Raw genomic sequence first — 19,132 nt, 5'->3', positions numbered from 1 at the left:
CTATGGTCAGTTGACTCCCAGCACCAACCTCTACAGCAGAGCAGTCAAACTCACCCTCAGGGAAGTAGCCATTTTCTATAGAACCACTTCCTGGGAAGGGCATTTCATTGCATAGTGTTGGCAAGTTGATCTTTAAAAATTATTTTTTAAAAGTAGCATATTCACAAGGTAAGAATCTCAAGCCACAGAGAAGCCTGTCTGCACAGTGAACGTGGGTCACTCAGCACCAGATTCACAGCTTCTACTGCCCCACATTTCCTGTGCCCCCTCTCTCCTCTCCCTGTCCCATCTCCCTTTCCTCTCCCCTCTCCTCCCTTCCCTCTCCCCTCTCCCCTTTACCCAAAGACCCCGGTTCTGAGACAGGCTCGCTCTTCCCCTATTTATTGCTGTATAACAAATTGCACCAGATACCCAGGAGTTGGAAACAACATTCTGATTTCTGTGGGTTAGAAATTCAGGAGCAGCTTGGTGGGGAGGCTCTGTGGTTCCCTGAGGTCGCTCTCAGTCAGATGTGAGCAAAGGTTGGGGGCTCAGTTCCCAGGATGCCATGCTCACAGGGTGGGAACTTTAGGGGAAAGGAAACCCAATAAAGGAGGGTGTCCTTAATGTATCCATATTGGTTCAGGAGTTGTGATAATACATCATATCAGTGTAACATGTTAACCACAGGTATGGGGTACATCCTCCTATATAATAAAAGGCTAGTATGCAAATTGACAGAAGTGTGTGTGTGGGGGGGAGATAACTGGTCGCTATAACACACACTGACCACCAGAGGACAGATGCTCAACACAGGAGTTGCCCCCTGGTGGTCAACTCAGCCAGAAGCCAGCTCATGGCTGGTGAGCACAGTGGTGGTGGTGGGAGCCTCTCCCACCTCCATGGCAGCATTAAGGATTCTGACTGCCGACTTAGGCCTGCTCTCCCAGGGATCGCACTTAAGCCGTCAGTCGGACATCCTGGACTGCAAGAGGGTGCAGGCTGGGCTGAGGACCACTTCTCACCCCTGCCAATGCACAAATTTCAAATTTCATGCACTAGGCCTCTAGTTGAAACTATAATATCTTTGTAACTTTTCTATAAATCAAAACCTTGATGTGTCTAAGACACAAAGTTAATTTAAATATAAAAACCCAGCCCTGGCCAGTTTTACTCAGGAGGCAGTGACTCAGTTTTGCTCAGTGGTTAGAGTGTTGGCCCAAGGACTGAAGGGTCATGGGTTTGATTACTGGCCAAAGGCTTATACCTTGGTCGTGGTTTGATCTCTGGCCCTGGTCAGGGTGTGTGCAAGAGACAACCAAGCAATGTGCCTCTTATATTGATTTTACTCTCTCTCCCTCTTTTCCCTTCAACTCTCTCTTAAAAACAAAAAAATATATATATTCTCAGGTGAGGATAAAACAACAACAAAAACAAATAAATATAAAAATCCAACTGCACAATATACCCAGTTGTGGGAACTACAGGGAAAGGTTATTTGTGCATCTGCCAGAATTTTATAGTCCTGTCAGAGTGCCACCCTTTTATTATTATTACTATTATTAATTTTTAAAATTTAAGAGCTGAAACTAGTTTGGCTCAGTGGATAGAGCGTCAGCCTGTGGACTGAAGGGTCTCTGGTTCGATTCTGATCAAGGGCATGTACGTTGGTTGTGGGCACATCCCCAGTGAGGGGTGTGCAGGAGGCAATCGATGTTTCTCTCTCATCGATGTTTGTAGCTCTCTATCCTTCTCCCTTCCTCTCTGTAAAAAAATCAATAAAATATATTTAAAAAATAAAATTTATGACAAAAACAATTGATTTGTCCCACTTATTTATGTATTCATTGGTTGAGCCTTGTATGTGCCCTGATCAGGGATCAGACTTCACAACCTTAATGTGTCAGAACAATGCTCTATCCAGCTGAACTACCCAGTTGGTCTGGCTGCTCTTCATCTCTTTCCCACCTGTGTGCCATCCCTTTAGCTACAGGGTTTTGGCCTAAGGCCCACCCCCCACCTCTCATTCTCAAGGGACCTTGAGCTCCTTAAGAACAGGGACCATGCTGGAACTGGTTTGGCTCAATGGATAGAGCGTCAGCCTGCAGACTGAAAAGTCTCAGGTTGGTTGCGGGCACAGCTGATCGATGTCTCTCTCTCGATGTTTCTAACTCTCTCTCTTCCTCTCTGTAAAAAATCAATAAAAATATATTAAAAAACAAAACAAAACAAAAAAAAGAACAGGGACCAGGCCTTGCTTTGCTCAGTACCAGCACAGAGCAGGGAGTGGTCCTGCCAGGAGACCAGTTGTCACTCACCTGTCTTTTTGCCTGTTTGGGTCTCAGTTTCCCCATACATAAAATGGACAGAACGGTTACCTAGCAGGATTGTCAAAAAGAAATGATATACAATGGGAAGTGTTTCGATAAGTGTTCTTGAAACCTGTTTTGCCAGTTTTGATGTTCAGTAGTGTTCCGTTTTACAATTAACACTGGTTCTAATGCTATCACTTTAAAAAAAAATTGGGTTGTGCCCTAGCTGGTTTGGCTCAGTGGATAGAGTGTCCCCAGGTTCGATTCCAGTCAAGGACACATGCCTGGGTTCTGGGCTCGATCCCCAGTCCCAGTGGAGGGCTTGCAGAAGGCAGCCAATCAATGATTCTCTCTCATCATGGATGTTTCTATCTCTCCCTCTTCCTTCCTCCCTGAAATAAATAAAAATATGTGTGTTTTTTTTTTGTTTTTTTTAAATCGGGTTGCCCTGGCCAGTGTAGCCAGTTGGTTGAGCATAATCAGCTCCTGCACCCAGGTTTCGGATCCCTGCTGAGGGCACATGCCAAGGCACATCAGGCTCAATCCCCGGTAGGGGGCCTGCAGGAGGCAGCCAATTGATGTTTTCAATCTCTCACATGGATGTTTCCCTCTCCCTCTCTAAAAATCAATAACAATATTAAAAAACAAAACACCTAATCATTGCTTTTTAAAAAATCGGATTGATGAAAGGGAACGTTTAGGTTGGAATCATAGTCTCGGAGGTGGGGACAAGGGGGTTTGAATGCGGGATTTGAGTTCCTGCTCTGTCCTCCCCACGTTGGCATGAGTGGCAGCCCTGCTCTTCATTTGCAGAATGAGGACACGTTCTGGTGAAAGGAGAAACTGCACCCGCTGCGAAAAAGGATAAAGATGCTCCCGGGCCGCCGGCTGGCGTGGCTCAGTGACTGAGCTCCGATCTATGAACCAGGCAGGAGGTTACGGTTCTATTCCCAGTCCGGCCATACGCCCGCCCGGGTTGCGGGCTCGATCGACAGTGTGGAGCCGTGCGGGAGGCAGCCGATCAATGATTCTCTCATCATTGATGTTACTATCTCTCTCTCCCTCTCCTTCCTCTCTGAAATAAAAATATATTGTTAAAAAGCCCAAAAAATAAAAACAAACAAACAAAAAACAACCCCACCATGCTCAGGGGCGCTGAAACGCTCCCCGAGACTCGGGATTGAACCGGGGATCTTTAAATTTGCAATCCAGCGCTTTTCCAAATAAGCTTGTTCCGGTGAGTGGAAAGGTCCCTATAGTCCATTTTACCCATTTAGCCGGCGCGCAGGCGTGTTTCGTCCTGTGTTTACCGACCGCACACGCTTTGTAAGGTCGCGTCTGAAGCAAAAATGCAACTCGGTCTCTGTGGCGCAATCGGTTAGCGCGTTCGGCTGTTAACCGAAAGGTTGGTGGTTCGAGCCCACCCAGGGACGCAACCTTATTTTTGCTTTCCTAGTAAGGAAAAAATTGTGCGGGCGCCTGCTTATTGGGAGGCGGATTCTCCTGTCCTTTTATCCCTCGTGAGGGTTTGGGGGCGCACTGTGTCGGGGACGTCCACAGAGGCGGAACCTTCTGAGCCTGGGTTCCGTTTTCCCTCAGCAGTCGAACCGCTTTGGGTGACGGCCCCCGGGACTCGGAGCGCTAAAACGGACGGACTGCAGAGGTTGTCTGAAGGCCGAGGCCAAGATGGCTGCGTTGGCTGGTGAGCGGGTCGGGGCGCCTAGGTCAGGGCCGCCTGGGGGAACTGAGGTCCGGGTAGCGACGCAGGAACCCCAGCCTCGGGAGGGCCCCGGGGAGCTGCCCTGGAAGTTCCCGAGAGAGAGGGGTCCTGAGATTGCCACCCGGACCGGCGGGGAACTGAGGCCGGGAGGGGCGCCAGAACTGCCGGCGTCCCGCCTTGCCCGCTCCCGAACCTGCGTCCCCAGATTAGTGATTAAACGCGTAGATGAAACCCGCAGGGTTGCAAAAGAAAGCAGTTATCCCGAGACAGTTGTCAGGATTCTGTCTCTAAACCGGGTTGATGAGTTCCTCGTTCATTGTGCTTGGGAATTAACGCCGAAATCCAGCGGCAGGTCCGATTACTGTGGTTTAGAGCAGTGTTTCCCAAAGTGTGGTACGCGTACCCCAGGGGTACGGGAAGAGTTTGGTGGGGGTACGCGTTGCACCGGAGTTTGGTGGGGATATGCACTGCACCGTGCTTCGCTGCGCCTAATTCCACGTTTTCATGAGTACGAGGGGTACTCAGCGTTATGAAAATTATAGAAGGGGTACACATATGTCAAAAGTTGGGGAAACACTGGTTTAGGAGGATGGGTGAAGGTGTCTGCAGCCCTGGTGACACCATTGGGAAACGTCCGTGATTTCTGCTGGCGAAAACCATGGGTCCTGCCAGTAGCGGTCCTGGGATTGGTTGGTGACGCAGAATTGAAAGAAAGGCCAGTTTCCAGTAAGATGGTGACAAGGAGGGTATTCTTTCCTGTGCACGTTCACCGGACATTTACTGAGCTGGAAATTTATGCAAAGTCCTACATTTTCAGATGGGGCAACTGAGGCTCAGAAAGGGGCAGCTCGAACAGGAGTCTGGGGCTGGGCAGTTAGCCTGTCTTCCATGCTCAACACACACCACCCAAGGCTGAGGCTGTCAGGAACCAGGAGGCCCTACCAGTGCTGAGGAGGCAGGCACCACCCCAATAGGAACAGGTGGTGATGGGGCAGGGTGCCAGGATTGAGAGGGACCCCCGGGGGGCGGGGCGCTGCTGCAGACTCCCTGAGAAGTGAGACCTGCCCCTGAGAGGGGCTGGCCTGTGTGCCTGTGGGGCCGGCTCCACGCAGACAGAATAGCACGAAGGCAGCTCCGAACTGTGAGGCCGGGACGATGGCCCTGGTGTGGAGCCTGGCTTTCCCCCAGGGCTGGTGGGGTTTTAATCAGGGGATTGGCACTACCCCGTTCATATTCTGAAAGACCCCTCTTTACCAAACGTTGGTTAAAGTAGAATTTAGATAGACCGAGGGTAGAGGGAAGGTGACTAGGCAGGAGGTCTGATGGGCAAAGACCTTGCTGGTCCAGGCCCCTGAGTGTGAGGCCTCTGGTGCTATCCAACACTCACTGCCCGCACCCTGTGGTTCTTTCTGCAGCTCCCGGCCTGCTCCGCCCAGTCCTTGCTCTGCGGTGAGTGCCTGTGTCTCCGTCTCTGGCCCTGGTCTCCATCCAGAGGCCCTTGAAGGGAGGGCTTAGACTGGGAGGGGGGATGGGATCAGAATACCTCTGAACTGGGAAGGGCTGAGCAACTACAGACGGGGTCCTGTCTGCTGAAGGTCACACAGGAGTCGGGCAGCACTGGGACTGGCAGCTGCCCTCCAGCAGGTGGTGTGCTGGCTCCTCTGTCCATGTTGTGGCAGAGCCTGGGTTCGGACCCTTGTCCACCTGTCCTAGTGCCCTTGGGACTCACTTCTACCAAAAGTAATCAGTGCGTTTGCTCAGGTGACAACGCCATGCAGGCCTCTTCAGGACAGGAAGGCAGGCAGCCACTGGGCCTCGTTATGGACAGAGCCTGGGAATCAAGCCCAGGTCATAGGATCCGGGGCATGGCAGACCTAAGGAGAGGGTTTTCCTCGTGGAGAGAAGTCGGGGGGCTTGGAGGTGGGCACAGATTTGGGCTGAATGCGGTTTGGTTTGATAAAGTCTTTTCCCCAGAGGTAAAATACTTATTCACTGTAAAATGAAGGGAAAGGGGGAAAAAGAAAGAAGTGTCGAATGAAAACTAGGCACTTTGTCCGTGAAGGGTCAGATGGTAAAAGTCTTTGGCTGTACAAGCCAGATGACCTCTGTGGAGACTGCTTAGCTGTGCCTTTGTGAAAACAGCTGCAGACAGCACAGGGACAGATGAGTGTTACTGAGTGTCAGTAAAATTTATTTACAAATATAGGTGGCCCTGGCCAGTTTGGGTCAATGGATAGCATGTTGGCCTGGGGACCAAAGGGTCCTGGATTCGATTCCGGACAAAGGGCACATACCTTGGTCGCAGGTTCAACCCCCAGCCCTGGTCAGGGCACATGTGGGAGGCAATCAATTGATGGTGCCACATCGATGCTTCTATCTCTGTCTCTCCCTCTTTCTTCCACTCTCTAAAAATCAGTGGAAAAATATCCTTGGGTGAGAATTAACAAAAATAGGCGGAGGGCCAAATTTGGCCACTAGCCCTATCCCTGCTACAGTGTAGCCCCTGAAGCAGCATCTCAGGATGTCCCAGGCTTCTCTTCACGTGTGCTCTCTCTCTCTGCAGCTCCGGCGTGGGCGCGGCTGCTCAGGTACGATGTGTCCATGCCAGTTTGGCTGCTGACAGCCCAAGCAGGTGAGGCCAGCTTCCCCGTGGCCCGAACACCCTGAAGCCCCCCCCAAGCACAGTCGTACCCGTGGTAACTGCAGGGCCCTCCCACATGCAGCGGAGCTCTGAGGTCCCTGCCTGGGAGCTCTGTCCGGACCAGTGGCTGCACATCCCAGTCCAGAAGGGCCTTTGCTGAAGAGTGTCAGTTCGCCCCCGTTTTCCACATGAGGACATTGAGTTCCTGGAAAATAGGGGCCTCGTGGAGCCATAGCAAGGCAGCCTGAGGCACATCCTTGCCATCTTTCATTCCTTTGTTCAGCAGACCCAGACCTGGGTGCTGAGGTGCTATGGCCTCTGGGTACAGTAATCCCTGGCCCCATGGCTGCTCCCATTACCGCCTCAGGACCAGCTGTGACATGGCTCTGACCTGCGCTCTGAGAGCCGCTCTCTGTTAGGTTGCAGGGTGGAGGCTGTGGGGTAGCCAGTGTTTCTTTCCTGGGACTCCTGCCTGACTGACACCTCCCTGTGCCGTGTCCCATTCCAGCACACAGCCTGTCTTGTCCAAGACTGGAGCCGTGGTCCCCAAACCCAGCTCGCTTCCCAGCAGCCGGGGCGAGTATGTGGTGACCAAGCTGGACGACCTCATCAACTGGGCCCGCCGGGTGAGCCCCACCCCTCCTCAATCTCCACCCTCTGCTCTTTGCTTGCACACTGTGCACATGTACAGCACGCACTCTCACTGCCCCCGGGGTTCAGGGAGCCCAAGAGGCTCGTGATTATGTCAGGATTCATCCTCTGCACCCCCTACCCCGCCAGCTCCTGGCTCTGACATCCCCTCAGTGTCTCTGTCCCATCCCCTTGTCTCTCCCTCAACCCTCAGTGAAGATTGCCCACTTCCCTTCTACAGTTGTCTTCTGTTCATGCCTCTTTTGTCTCTTAATGTAAAAGTAATCTTCTTGGCTAGAAAAGTAATGTGGGCTGAAAACAGTAACTCCTTCCTGCCAAAAACATTTAAAAGCCTGCCCTGCCCCTACCATCGGCCATGAAACAGTTTTTGTCTTGTATCCATTCCCAAAGGTCGTGTGCATGACATGTCTCCCTTCGGACGTGTCCTGTCTCCCAAGACAGAGGCTCCTTTCAGTGCCCAGGGGGTGCTGGGCTGGAGGCCCCGTTAACAACCCCTCATTGATGGCTCTGCACTCGCTCAGTCTTTCGTGTGTCTGTGTCACACCCAGCACCACAGCACACATCCTGCTAGAACTCCAGCTCCAGGACAGAGATGTCCACTGTAGCCTGTTTATGACTGTGAACACCCAGAGACGAGGTCAGGGCCGGGAGGCTCAGGTGCTCGGTCATTCAGGTGGCCTAGCCATGTTGGGCAACCCTTGTACTGTCACCCCACTAGCACATCAGTAGGGCAGTGGGGGCCACTTCATAGTCCCAGATTCTAAGCAGAGGAGCAGAGATAGCTCCAGCCAAGGAGCACAGCCTTGGGAAAATCAGACACCAGTCAGATAAAGGAGTCAGGGCGCTTAAGGCCATCCAGAAGGACTTCCTGGAGGAATCGGCATTTGGAGTTCTTGGACACCAGGGGGTGTCCAGAACAAGATCCTCAGGGTTAGGCCTACGCCACATGTGGTTGCCAGGCACTCAGAGCAGCAAGTGCCCACGTTGGAAGGATGGGGTTTAGGATGTACTAGGTTACATCAGTGGTATTAAAACTAATTTTATCTTTTTAAAAAATTTATTTATTTTTTAAATATTTTATTGATTTCAGAGAGGAAGGGAGAGGGGGAGAGAGAAACATCAATGATGAGAAAGAATCATTGATTGGCTGCCTCCAGCACGCCCCCTACTGGGGATTGAGACCACAACCCAGGCGTGTGCCCTTGGCCAGAATTGAACCTGGGCCCATTCAGTCCTCAGACTGGCGCTCTATCCACTGAGCCAAACTGGCTAGGGCTGTTTTTATGTTTTTAGAGGGAGGAAGGGAGAAGGAGAGAGAAAGAGAAACATTGATGCAAGAGCTGAACATCTATCAGCTGCCTCCTGCATGTCCCCTACTGGGACCAAGCCCGCAACTCAGGCACGAACCAGCTGCCTTTCCATGCACGGGATGATGCTCAACAAACTGTCCACACTGGCCAGGACCCCCCCCCCCCTTTTTTTTTTTTGTAATGTGGCTATTGGCAAGTGCTGACCCACAGGCCTAGCCTACTTACCCTCTCATTGGGCAGCCCTGCGCTGGGGCAAGCAGCAAGCTCAGGCTAGGTCTGAGGGACCTGGCGGTCACATGGTTGCTGTACGGGTAAGAGGGTGGGGAATAGCTGATGTGTCGTTCTTCAAGAAAGGCTAGAAACCTGTTTTTCTATGTGAAATTGCCCAGTTTCTTTAAACATGATGGTCCACTGTCCACTCACGGGTTGACCACTCCGGCCCTCTCAGAGTTCCCTGTGGCCTATGACCTTCGGCCTGGCCTGCTGTGCAGTGGAGATGATGCATATGGCAGCACCCCGCTATGACATGGACCGCTTTGGCGTGGTCTTCCGAGCCAGCCCACGCCAGTCAGATGTCATGATTGTGGCCGGGACACTCACCAACAAGATGGCCCCCGCACTCCGCAAGGTAGGCCCGGCCCCACGCCCACCCCTCCCCCGCCCAGGACTGAGCTGACGGAGACCCTGTCATCTCTTCCAGGTCTATGACCAGATGCCAGAGCCGCGCTATGTTGTGTCCATGGGGAGGTGAGTTCCGGGGGGGCTGGGGCCATAATCTGGCTTCAGGGACGAGACATACCTGTGACACTTGTGTTTTATCTGGGCTTCTGTCTGACCAAGGTCATGGAGGTATAATTTATACTCAGTAAAATCCCACACCTACAGGAAGCCGAATAGTGACTGACACTCTGCTGTGTGCACTTCCCCTCCCCAGAATGTCCCTTCCTCTGGATTATTATTGCTCCCCCATCTGATTTGTCCGTTTCTTTATGCATACATAAATGATATCACCCTCTGTAGACAGTTCACATTCTCCTTGCCTTTTTAACTTGTAGTCATTCTCTACTTTGTTAAAACCTGTTTAATCACTTTTTTGTTGTTGTTGAGATAGAATTCACATAACAGGAAGTTCACCCTTTTAAAGTGTGCAGTTAGTGGGCTTTAATGCATTCACAATGTACAAAACCATCCCATCTGTCTAGTTCCAGATTACCCCATTATCCCCACAATAAGCCCCGTCCACCCATCAGCACTCACTCCCACCCTCTTCGCCAGCCCCTGGCAGCCATGCACCCGTTTCCTGTCCCGTGCCTGTTCTGGACGTTTCATATAAAGGGAATCACACGCTGTGTGGCCTTTGTGCCTGGCTCCTCACTGAGCAACATGTTTCCAAGGCCCATCCATTCATTTCTGCTCTTCCTGGTCTCAGGTGACTGCTGTCTTTCCTAGACTTCACCTCCCTCTTGTCCTTTTTGGCAGCCTCGGCACCTGCCTGCAGTTGAAGGGGGTGTGGGGGGGGGAAGGGCCGAGGAGGGAGCAAGGACAGGATGGCCGAGGCCCTCACAGCGCTCCTCCCACTGCAGCTGCGCCAACGGAGGGGGCTACTACCACTACTCGTACTCCGTGGTGAGGGGCTGCGACCGCATCGTGCCCGTGGACATCTACGTCCCCGGTAAGTCGCCGCCTCGTCTCCGGCGCCCGGGCCTGCAGGCCCCCAAAGGAGTCCCCGCGCCCCATAGACATGGCGGGCCTCCGTTTTAGGAATGAGCAGATTTGGCCTGGCCGACGTGACTCAGAGTTGAGCATTGACCTATGAACCAGGAGGTCACAGTTCGATTCCAGTCAGGGCATGTAGGAGGCAGCCAATCAATGATTCTCATTGATGTTTCTCTCTCTCTCTCCTCCTTTCCTCTCTGAAATAAATAAAAATATATATTTTTTTGGGGGAAAAAAGAGAGCAGATTTGGGTCTAAGAAGAGTGACACCAGTCTTTCCCTTTTGTCCTTTCTTCATGAGCTCCCCAGTTTCATCCAGATGTTGGACCAGGCCAACATCAAAAGGGTTAGGCTGAGCCAAAACCGGTTTGGCTCAGTGGATAGAGTGTCGGCCTGCGGACTGAAGGGTCCCAGGTTCGATTCCGGTCAAGGGCATGTACAGTGGTTGCGGGCACTTCCCCGATGGAGAGTGTGCAGGAGACAGCTGGCCAATGTTTCTAGCTCTCTCGCTCTCTCCTTTACTCTGTAAAAAATCAATAAGAATGTATTAAAAAGAAAAAGAAAAAGGTTGAGCTGTACAAAATGCTGATATTTGGCCATTTTTAAGCTCAGTTTTATATGATTCCACCTAATAGAAACCAATCCAAATAAATGCAATTAAAAAATAGGAAAAAGTTCCTGGAGGACATGAACAGTGTCTGCGAGGTCTCATACTCATGATGGGTGGTGAGACCCACCCTGCTTAGATAACTAGGGTGTCCAGGTTTGGCAAATACAAATGCAGGGACCCAGTTAAATTTGAATGTCAGAGAAACAATGAATAATAATCTTTTTCATTATAAATATATCCTATGACATTTGGGATATAGTAATACTAAAAAAAAGTATCAGTGGTTTGTCTGAAGTTTACATGTAACTGGGTGTCTTTATTTTATCGGACCGTCCTGCACAACTCCCTCGCCTCCTCACTGAGCCAATGAGCAGGGGGTGGCCTCCTGGGCATGTACTGGCACCTCCCAAAGGCAGAGAAACAGGTTTCCACATTAGACCTCACTGGAAAATAACATTGATTAATTTAGCATTCTGCAAATATTTATTTATGGATTGATTGATTTTTAATCTTGAACATCAGATTCTTTTCTTCTTTAAATATATTTTATTGATTTTTTTACAGAGAGGAAGGGAGAGGGATAGAGAGCTGGAAACATTGATTAGAGAGAAACATCAACCAGCTGCCTCCTGCACACCCCCCACCGAGGATGTGCCCGCAACCAAGGTACATGCCCTTGACCAGAATCGAACCTGGGACCCTTCAGTCTGCAGGCCGATGCTCTATCCACTCAGCTAAACTGGTTTTGGCAGATTCTTTTCTTTTTCTTTTTTTAAAATATATTTTATTGATTTTGTACAGAGAGGAAGGGAGAGAGATAGAGAGCCAGAAACATCGATGAGAGAGTCATTGATCAGCCACCTCTTGCACACCCCCTACTGGGGATATGCCCGCAACCAAGGTACATGCCCTTGACCGGAATCGAACCCGGGACCTTTCAGTCGCCAAGCTGACGCTCTATCCATTGAGCCAAACCGGTCTCGGCTATTTTCTTTTTATTTAAATATATTTTTATTGATTTCACAGAAGAAGGGAAAGGGAGAGAGAGAGAGAAACATCAATGATGAGAAAGAATCATTGGTCGGCTGCCTCCAGCATGCCCTACACTGAAGATCGAGCCCGTAACCTGGGATATTTGCCTGACTGGAAATCGAACTGGTTCACAGGTTGATGCTCAACCACTGAGCCGGAATAGCTGGGCTGCAGATATTGAGTGCATTTTCTAGGCCTGGGCCTGGCTTGGGCAGCACTGGGCCCTAGAAAGGCCCCATCACCGGACCAGCCCTTGGGGAACCCCCAGGTTGGGGGGATGGAGCCTGACACTGACGTCCCCCCCCCCCCCATTGTGTAGGACTTTGAAAGATGCATAGAAGTCTACCCTGCAGGCTTGTTAACCTTAACCAGGAGCCAGACCCTTAGTCAGTCACTGCTTGTTTGACCTGTGACCTCAGGCAGATCTCTCCATGCCTCAGTTTCCCCATCTACCAAATGGCCATTGTGATAATCCTGTCAGGCACTGAGCACCCCAGAGTCAGCTGGAAGTAAATGACTGACAGTTCTTTATCCAGCCTCCCGAGGTGGCAGGCCTGTCAGGTCCTGGCCGTCCTTAAGGTGGCGAAGTGTTTTTCTGCTTCTTCCACCTGAGATACTCGGGTTGGAGACTCTGGGAATTTCCTTCTCAGTGAGTGAGCCTCCCCGCCCTGCCCACCTTGCTGGCTACTTCCAGTGATGGGCCAAACTGCCCACCCCCTTTGTGTATTCTTTGGATGCTGGGGTGAGGGTCCTTCTCAGCCCTCCCACCATGGGAAGGGGTCAAGCAGCCCTCAGCCCACCTGCAGCTCCCAGGTCACTCTTCCTAGGGCCCTGGGTAGCCCAGGCCTTTGTGCTCCATGTGGCCTGTAGTTGCTGCCCACAGCCGGACCTTTTGACCATCCATCTGTTTCATGTGCCCTGTGCCAGGCAGCAGAGAGAGGGGTGGTGCTCCAGTAGGGCCCAGATCCAGTCACTGGTCAAGGGCTCCTGGCAGAGCCAGAGCTGTGGGCCCCCTCCCCATGGGCAGACACTGAGGCGAGGTCCCGCCCCCAGGCTGCCCACCTACCGCCGAGGCCCTGCTCTATGGCATCCTGCAGCTGCAGAAGAAAATCAAGCGAGAGAAGAGAATCAAGATCTGGTACCGAAGGTAGTGCCACCGACTGCCACCCCGTATCCTCTTCCTCATCCTGAGAGATGGTCAATAAACCTGAGAAACGCACTGGCACGGAAGCCTGCCCTCAGGGTGTATGGGCAGGGGGTCCTGGGAAGTGGAGAGGTGCCCTTGTGCTGGGTGTAGGTGGGCAAGGGCTTCCTTGGTCAGGGTCAGTCCTTAGAGATGCTGAGGCCCTGCAGGCAGGTGGCTCGGTCCACATCAGCCCCTCCTAGGGACCCTGCACCTGGTCTCCCAAGGCCCCACCATGAAGGAGGAGAGCCCAGAGCACCCCTGGAGCCAGGTGGGGGCTGGGCTGCCCCTGCACTGAGACTGAAGGGCACATTGAGTCAGAGGAAACAAGAAAGTGGGAGAGTGTCCGGCCTCAGCAAGTGACCCTGCACTTCACGAGTGGCTGAGGGTCGTGTGAGAGTCCAGATGTAAAACTCTGCTTTATTCTGAAGTGCAGCCTGACTCGGTGGGACCAGACAATCCTCCTCAGTAGCCTGAGGACTTGGGCCTAGAGCTGCTACCCTCCTTGCAGGCCGACCTAGTTCTGCACCCCCTAGACACCGAGTGCCAAACACGGGAGGGAGGGCCAGCCGCCCTGGACGGCTGAGGGACAGGACTGTATAGGTGAGTGATCGGTGGATGTCTCCCCTGGGCAGGATTGGATTCACCGACTTACACAATGGAGCATATATATAGCTTGCCCACTGGATCCCTGAAATTCCAATAACATTGTTTTTTTAAAAATATATTTTTATTGATGAGAGAGAGAGAGAAATAGAAACACTGATGAGAGAGAAACACCCCTCCGCTGCCTCTTGCACACCCCCTACTGGGGTTCGAGCCCACAACCCAGGCATGTGCCCTGACCAGGAATCTTGGTGCATGGGACACTCAACCAACTGACTGGCACAAGCCTGCAACAAATTCCTTTTTCTTTTTGGGGGAGTAAGTGGGAGCACTTTTGCAATGTGTGCTGATGCCAGCCTAGTGTCAGCGTTCATTTCATCCCCGGGACCCCAGAAGGAGGCTGACTGGCGCTCTTGCAGAGGTTAGGGACGGTAGTGGGTCTTACAGCTGGTGCTGCTTCAGCTGGAACCTGGGCGGAAGCCAGAGCCTGAGCTCCTGGCCACGAAGGCACTCCGAGGCGGCGCACAGACTCAGTGCTTGGTGACCAGGGGAGTGATCATCTGGGAGAAGGCGTAGTAGCGGCAGTCAGCCGGCGGGACCAGCTCCATCACCTGGGTGCGGATGTTCTCCCGGCGGAAGCCCGACTCCAGCAGCGCCGGCACCTGTGTCTCCTGTGACGGGGAAGTGCCAGGTTATGTCCAGGCCTCACACACACCCGGTGCCTACCCTTCCTGGCACAGCATTGTTAATGCCAAGGCCCCCAGGGCTGCGGTAGCCTCTGGCAGCATCTGGCTGCCCAACTGCTGCCCCTGCAGGCAGAGTTTGGTCAAAGGCCCTGAACTAACGGGCACCCTGGGAAAGGAAGGCCTAGGGAGGAGTATGGGGCCTGTCAGCCAGGCGGAGAGCTTGGGTGAGTCCTATGTCCCAAGGGCACTGGGAAGTACCTCGCCTGATTTCCACACACAGCGCACAATCCACCCAAGAGCAGTCTGGAAGCAAGGAACCTCCCCGGGTCCAAGGTGACTGCAGCTGCCTCCCCAACCTGCCCAGGGTGGGTGGGGGAGGGAGGCCCAGGGAGCTAGGCTGTTGCACCTCAAACATGGTACTGATGTCGGAGTACTTGGACTTCATCAGCTCCCCCCAGGAGGTGAGGTTGCAGTAGGTGAGGATGCCCCCAGGCTTCAGCAGGCGAAAAGCGTGGCCCTGAGAGGGGACAGAGGTGGGGGAGGGAGATCAGAGAACCAGGTGGAAGGAGGGGCGCCCTGTGGGTGGCAGATGCCCTCCCTGCTGGGCTGCAGACCCTGTCCCTCCGTGAGGTCCTACCCTGATGAAATTGAACTGGTGCGTGTGCCAGGTTTCCTCAGACAGTGGATACGTGTCGTACAGGATCCCTGCATGGGAGGATGGAAGTCACATGGTCAGGGCCAGGGCCAGGGCCAGCCGCACCAGGACAGTGGCTCCACATGAAGGTGGAACTTGAACATGGCCCGGGAACCCCAGAAGCCATACCCCAAGCTCACTATGCTGCCACCACCTCTAGGTGATGTGCAATTCAGTGATTCCTTTAGGTATCCTGCTGGGAGTCTGGTCTCCTGTGTATCCGTGCCCCCTTCCCAGACTCAGTTGGCCCAGTCATGTCAGCCCATATGTTCTTTAAAAGGTCCCTCAGCAAATGAGGAAATTCAGGCAGAGGTTCCCCCTCGCCCAGTGCCCAGTCCCCTCACCATCAAAGTGACCATCTGGTAGGGTGGGTGCCACCTCTTCCCACAGGCCTTTCAAGGGAACCACCTTGAGGCGGGAGAAAAAGAAGGCTGAGGGTCAGAGGGATGCCCAGGACTTCTGCACTGTAAGGAGGAGGGCAGAGGAACTCCCAAGGGAGGATACCTCCCTCCCCTTCCCCCCCCACCCCCGCCGCCCCCATCCCATGTCGGAGACTGCCCAGGAGTAGCACCTTGTGTGGCTGCCGCTGGGCCCAGTCCTGGAGCCGCTGGAAGACACCGTCGTTGCACTCAATGATCCAGTGCTCATCGATGGCCGCTTCCTGCACCTTGGTTGCTGCGATGGCCATGCCAAAGCCCACCTCCAGGACCCGGCCCCCTGGGCACACAAGAGGCGGGGGCTGGGGAGACTGCCTGGAGGAGGCGGCTCAGGGGCAGCGCCTTGGCAGAGAAACGAGGACAGGAGGGCACAGCGGACATGGGGACACAGTGGCCCTGGGAAGGAACAGTGTGGACCCTGGCCAGCGGCCAAAAAGGGATGACCTGCCAGGGAGGCAGCGGAGCAGCTTGTGGGTCGGGTATTTGAGGGGGCGGGGGGAGGGGTCCAAACCTGGACTTTGAGCCTGACTCTGTACACCAGTGGCACTGATGGCATTCCTCCAGTGCAGCTTATCTTTTGGTTACTTTTCTCCCCCTCCCACCGTCCCCACAATGAAGTTCACAAAAGAAGAGCAAGGGAGGGCCGGGATTCCAGGCCAGGGCCTGGAACAGTTGGGGTGGAGGTGGGGGTGGTGCCCACTGCACTACAACCAGAGGCCTCAGGCCACGAGCCCAGCCCCTGGGGGACCTGAGCACTCAGGGCCCTGACACCAGAGGGCAGGGCCACCAGTCACAGCTGTCGCCCAGCCTCGGCCTTCCCAGAGCTATTCTTAGCTGGGGCGGGTGGGGTGTCTGGCGCAGGGACACTCCGCACGTGCCTCTGGGCAGCGACCTCCGCCAGGCCCCTTGTTCCCGATCTCAGGGGGAGGGGGCACCTCATTTCTCCTGGAGAGGAAGTTCTCAATACTTAGGGGGCGCCTACTGGGTTCATGCCCCGTGCCTGTGGCACCCCTTTTAGTCCCCCATTGTCCCCAGTTAGCAGCCCCATTCTCCAGGCTAGGAAAGAGGCAAGGAGAGGCTCGGACGTGCATCAGCCAGAGACCTGGCTGGCATGAGTCTGGTCACCCTCCGGCAGGACGCGGAGCTACCTCTGGAGGCGGCGGCGGCCGCCAGCGCGTGCATGTAGGGTGTCTCCCAGCGCTCCATCACCGGCTTGCCCAGGATCTGCAGGTGCATGTCCGACGCGTCGTAGGACGCGGGCGCCGCCAGCCACGCAGGCCGGCAGTTCTCTCCGGGCGCGAAGATGGGGGTCGCGGCTGGGGCGCTCATTTTGCAGGCGGACGGGGAACCCTGACTGCTGCCGAGGCGAAGGGTTGGTCCCTGCAGGGCCTTCTGGGCCGGGGGTGTGTCGGTGACGGCGGGGGCGTGGCGTGGAGGACCCGCCCGGAGCCGGGAGCAGCCTGCGCGAGGACTCCAGTGGCCTCTAGCGGCGGGGAAGCAGAAGGCGGACTCCCCGCTCCGCGCTGAACCTCCAGCGCCTGCTGGCAAACTGGGCATAGCCGCCGAGAGCCCTCCAGGTCTGTAGCCTCGCCTTTTCACTCTCCTACCTCAATTTCCTCACCTGTCACTGCCGCAGAAAAGCCCCCTTCCTTGCTGGGGGGGAAGGAACTAATTTTCCTGGCGCTGTTGGAAGTGCTTTAGGTATTTTTAAAAAATCGTTCAATCTTTAGAGATGTTGCAGTGGGTTTTTATTGTCCCCATGTCACAGATGGGTAAACTGAGGCTCCGAGAGGCACAGCCAGCAGTCTCATAGCCATGGATGTGGGTGGGTGAGGACTCAGGAGAGAACCCTGATAGTCCCCATTTCACCGCATGCCTAGCTGCCTCTTCTCTTTCAGGAGCTCACTTCACGTCCCCATAAGCTGGAGGTCCCCCAGGATCCTGATGGGGGCGCTCACCATGCAGAGGCTTTGCAGTTCTGGGGACCCAAATGTGGTTCCAGCAGTGTGCTGTCCCTTACACCCCGGAAGCTGTGCGGGTAACTCTGCTCTGACCTGGGATTGAGGCCCCTGGAAGGCAGCTGCATCTTCTGCCTGCCTGGGTCCTCCCCACGAGCACTGGCCTCCAGACTAATGTGACTTCCCTTTTCCAACTCTCTGCACATCAGGCCCGGAGCCCTAAACACTCCATTCCTGCCTTCTCACTGAAAAACTGAGGCCCAGAGACGCTGTGGTCACAGGGTTTGAACCCAGGCAGCATCTTTTTTATTGTTTTAAATATATAAATATATCTTTATTTTTATTTTAGAGAGAAAGGGGAGAAAGAGAGACATCAATTTGTTGTTCCACTTTTATTGTTTGATTGATTTTTGTCAGTCCTCACCTGAGGATATTTTTCCATTGATTTTTAGGGAAAGTGGAAGAGAGAGGGAAAGACAAAGAGAAATATGGATATGAGATAAACACATTGATTAGTTGCTTTCTGCATGCTCCCTAACCAGGGCCGAGGCTGGGGAGGAGCCTGTAACCAAGGTATGTTCCCTTCACCAGAATTGAACCCAGGACCCTTTGGTCCGCAGGCCGATGCTATCCATTGAGCCAAACTAGCTAGGGCTGTTCCACTTATTTATCCATTCATTGGTTGATTCTTGTTATGCCCTGATTGAGGATCATACCTGCAACCTTGGTGTATTGAGACAATGCTCTAATTAACCAACTGAGCTACCTGACCAGGGCCCAGGCAGCCTCTTAAACAGTTCTGCAGTTTGGTCACTTCCCTGCATCTCTGTAACCATCTCTTATAGTCCCAACTGACTGAGCTTCAGACTACTCCCCACAACCCCTACCCACCACCTGCAAAGTGCTCCTGTGCCTGTGTCACTGCTGGTGGTTAATTTGCATATTACTCTTATTATATAGGATTTATTATTTTTTAATTTAATTTTTATTGATTTTAGAGAGGAAGGGAAAGGGATAGAAACATTGATAATAGGAGAGAATCATAGATTGGCAGCCTCCTGCATGCCCCCCACCGGGGATCAAGCCTGTAACCCGGGCATGTGCCCTAACCAGAATCGAATGATGACATTCTGGTTCAGAGGTCAATGCTCAACCACTGAGCCACCCTGGCTGGACCGTACTTCCTTTTGAAGGCTGACTAATATTCCACTGTATGGATGGATCATGTTTTCTTTGTTCATTCATTTGTCCGTGGATACACCTTTAGGTTTTGTGAATCAGGATGCTGTGAATAGTCATGTACAGGTAAGTATCTGTTCAAGTCCCTGCTTTCAGTTCTCTGAATTTGAAAGGAGTGGAGTTGTTGGATTATATGGTGATTTTTTAAAAACATATTTTATTGATTTTGTACAGAGAGGAAGGGAGAGAGATAGAGAGTTAGAAACACTGATGAGAGAGCTGCCTCTTGCACACCCCCTACTGGGGATATGCCCGCAACCAAAGTACATGCCCTTGACTGGAATCGAACCCGGGACCCTTCAGTCCCCAAGCTGTCGCTCTATCCACTGAGCCAAACCGGTTTCAACTATATGGTGATT

General features: G+C 53.2%; 2 protein-coding genes, 1 long non-coding RNA gene and 1 other non-coding gene across 4 annotated transcripts; 2 read left to right on the top strand and 2 right to left on the bottom strand.

Annotated features, from left to right (window-relative positions):
* The first annotated feature begins 3,650 nt into the window (after window positions 1–3,650).
* On the top strand, window positions 3,651–3,724 carry TRNAN-GUU. Its single transcript has one exon. It is a non-coding gene; the product is annotated as a tRNA-Asn (tRNA).
* A 152-nt stretch (window positions 3,725–3,876) lies between these two features.
* On the top strand, window positions 3,877–13,186 carry NDUFS7 (NADH:ubiquinone oxidoreductase core subunit S7). Its single transcript, XM_036425183.2, has 8 exons — window positions 3,877–3,993; window positions 5,427–5,460; window positions 6,575–6,643; window positions 7,161–7,278; window positions 9,062–9,241; window positions 9,314–9,360; window positions 10,197–10,285; window positions 13,024–13,186. The coding sequence occupies exons 1-8, from the start codon at window positions 3,978–3,980 to the stop codon at window positions 13,119–13,121; spliced, it is 651 nt and encodes a 216-aa protein (XP_036281076.1). The 5' UTR covers window positions 3,877–3,977; the 3' UTR covers window positions 13,122–13,186.
* LOC123651755 lies at window positions 11,941–18,911 on the bottom strand. Its single transcript, XR_006740646.1, has 2 exons — window positions 18,627–18,911; window positions 11,941–12,064 (listed from the first exon to the last, which is right to left on the bottom strand). It is a non-coding gene; the product is annotated as an uncharacterized LOC123651755 (long non-coding RNA).
* Window positions 13,956–16,980, bottom strand: GAMT (guanidinoacetate N-methyltransferase). Its single transcript, XM_036425180.2, has 6 exons — window positions 16,725–16,980; window positions 15,711–15,856; window positions 15,484–15,547; window positions 15,083–15,150; window positions 14,852–14,962; window positions 13,956–14,430 (listed from the first exon to the last, which is right to left on the bottom strand). Exons 1-6 carry the CDS (start codon window positions 16,903–16,905, stop codon window positions 14,290–14,292), a joined length of 711 nt encoding a protein of 236 aa, XP_036281073.1. The 5' UTR covers window positions 16,906–16,980; the 3' UTR covers window positions 13,956–14,289.
* Window positions 18,912–19,132: the final 221 nt, after the last annotated feature.

This window comes from Pipistrellus kuhlii, unplaced genomic scaffold (assembly GCF_014108245.1).
Source record: "Pipistrellus kuhlii isolate mPipKuh1 unplaced genomic scaffold, mPipKuh1.p scaffold_m20_p_8, whole genome shotgun sequence".
NCBI classification, from domain to species: domain Eukaryota; kingdom Metazoa; phylum Chordata; class Mammalia; order Chiroptera; family Vespertilionidae; genus Pipistrellus; species Pipistrellus kuhlii.
The sequence above is the reverse complement of the archived record's forward strand: the minus strand, read 5'-3'. Positions and strand labels throughout refer to the sequence as shown.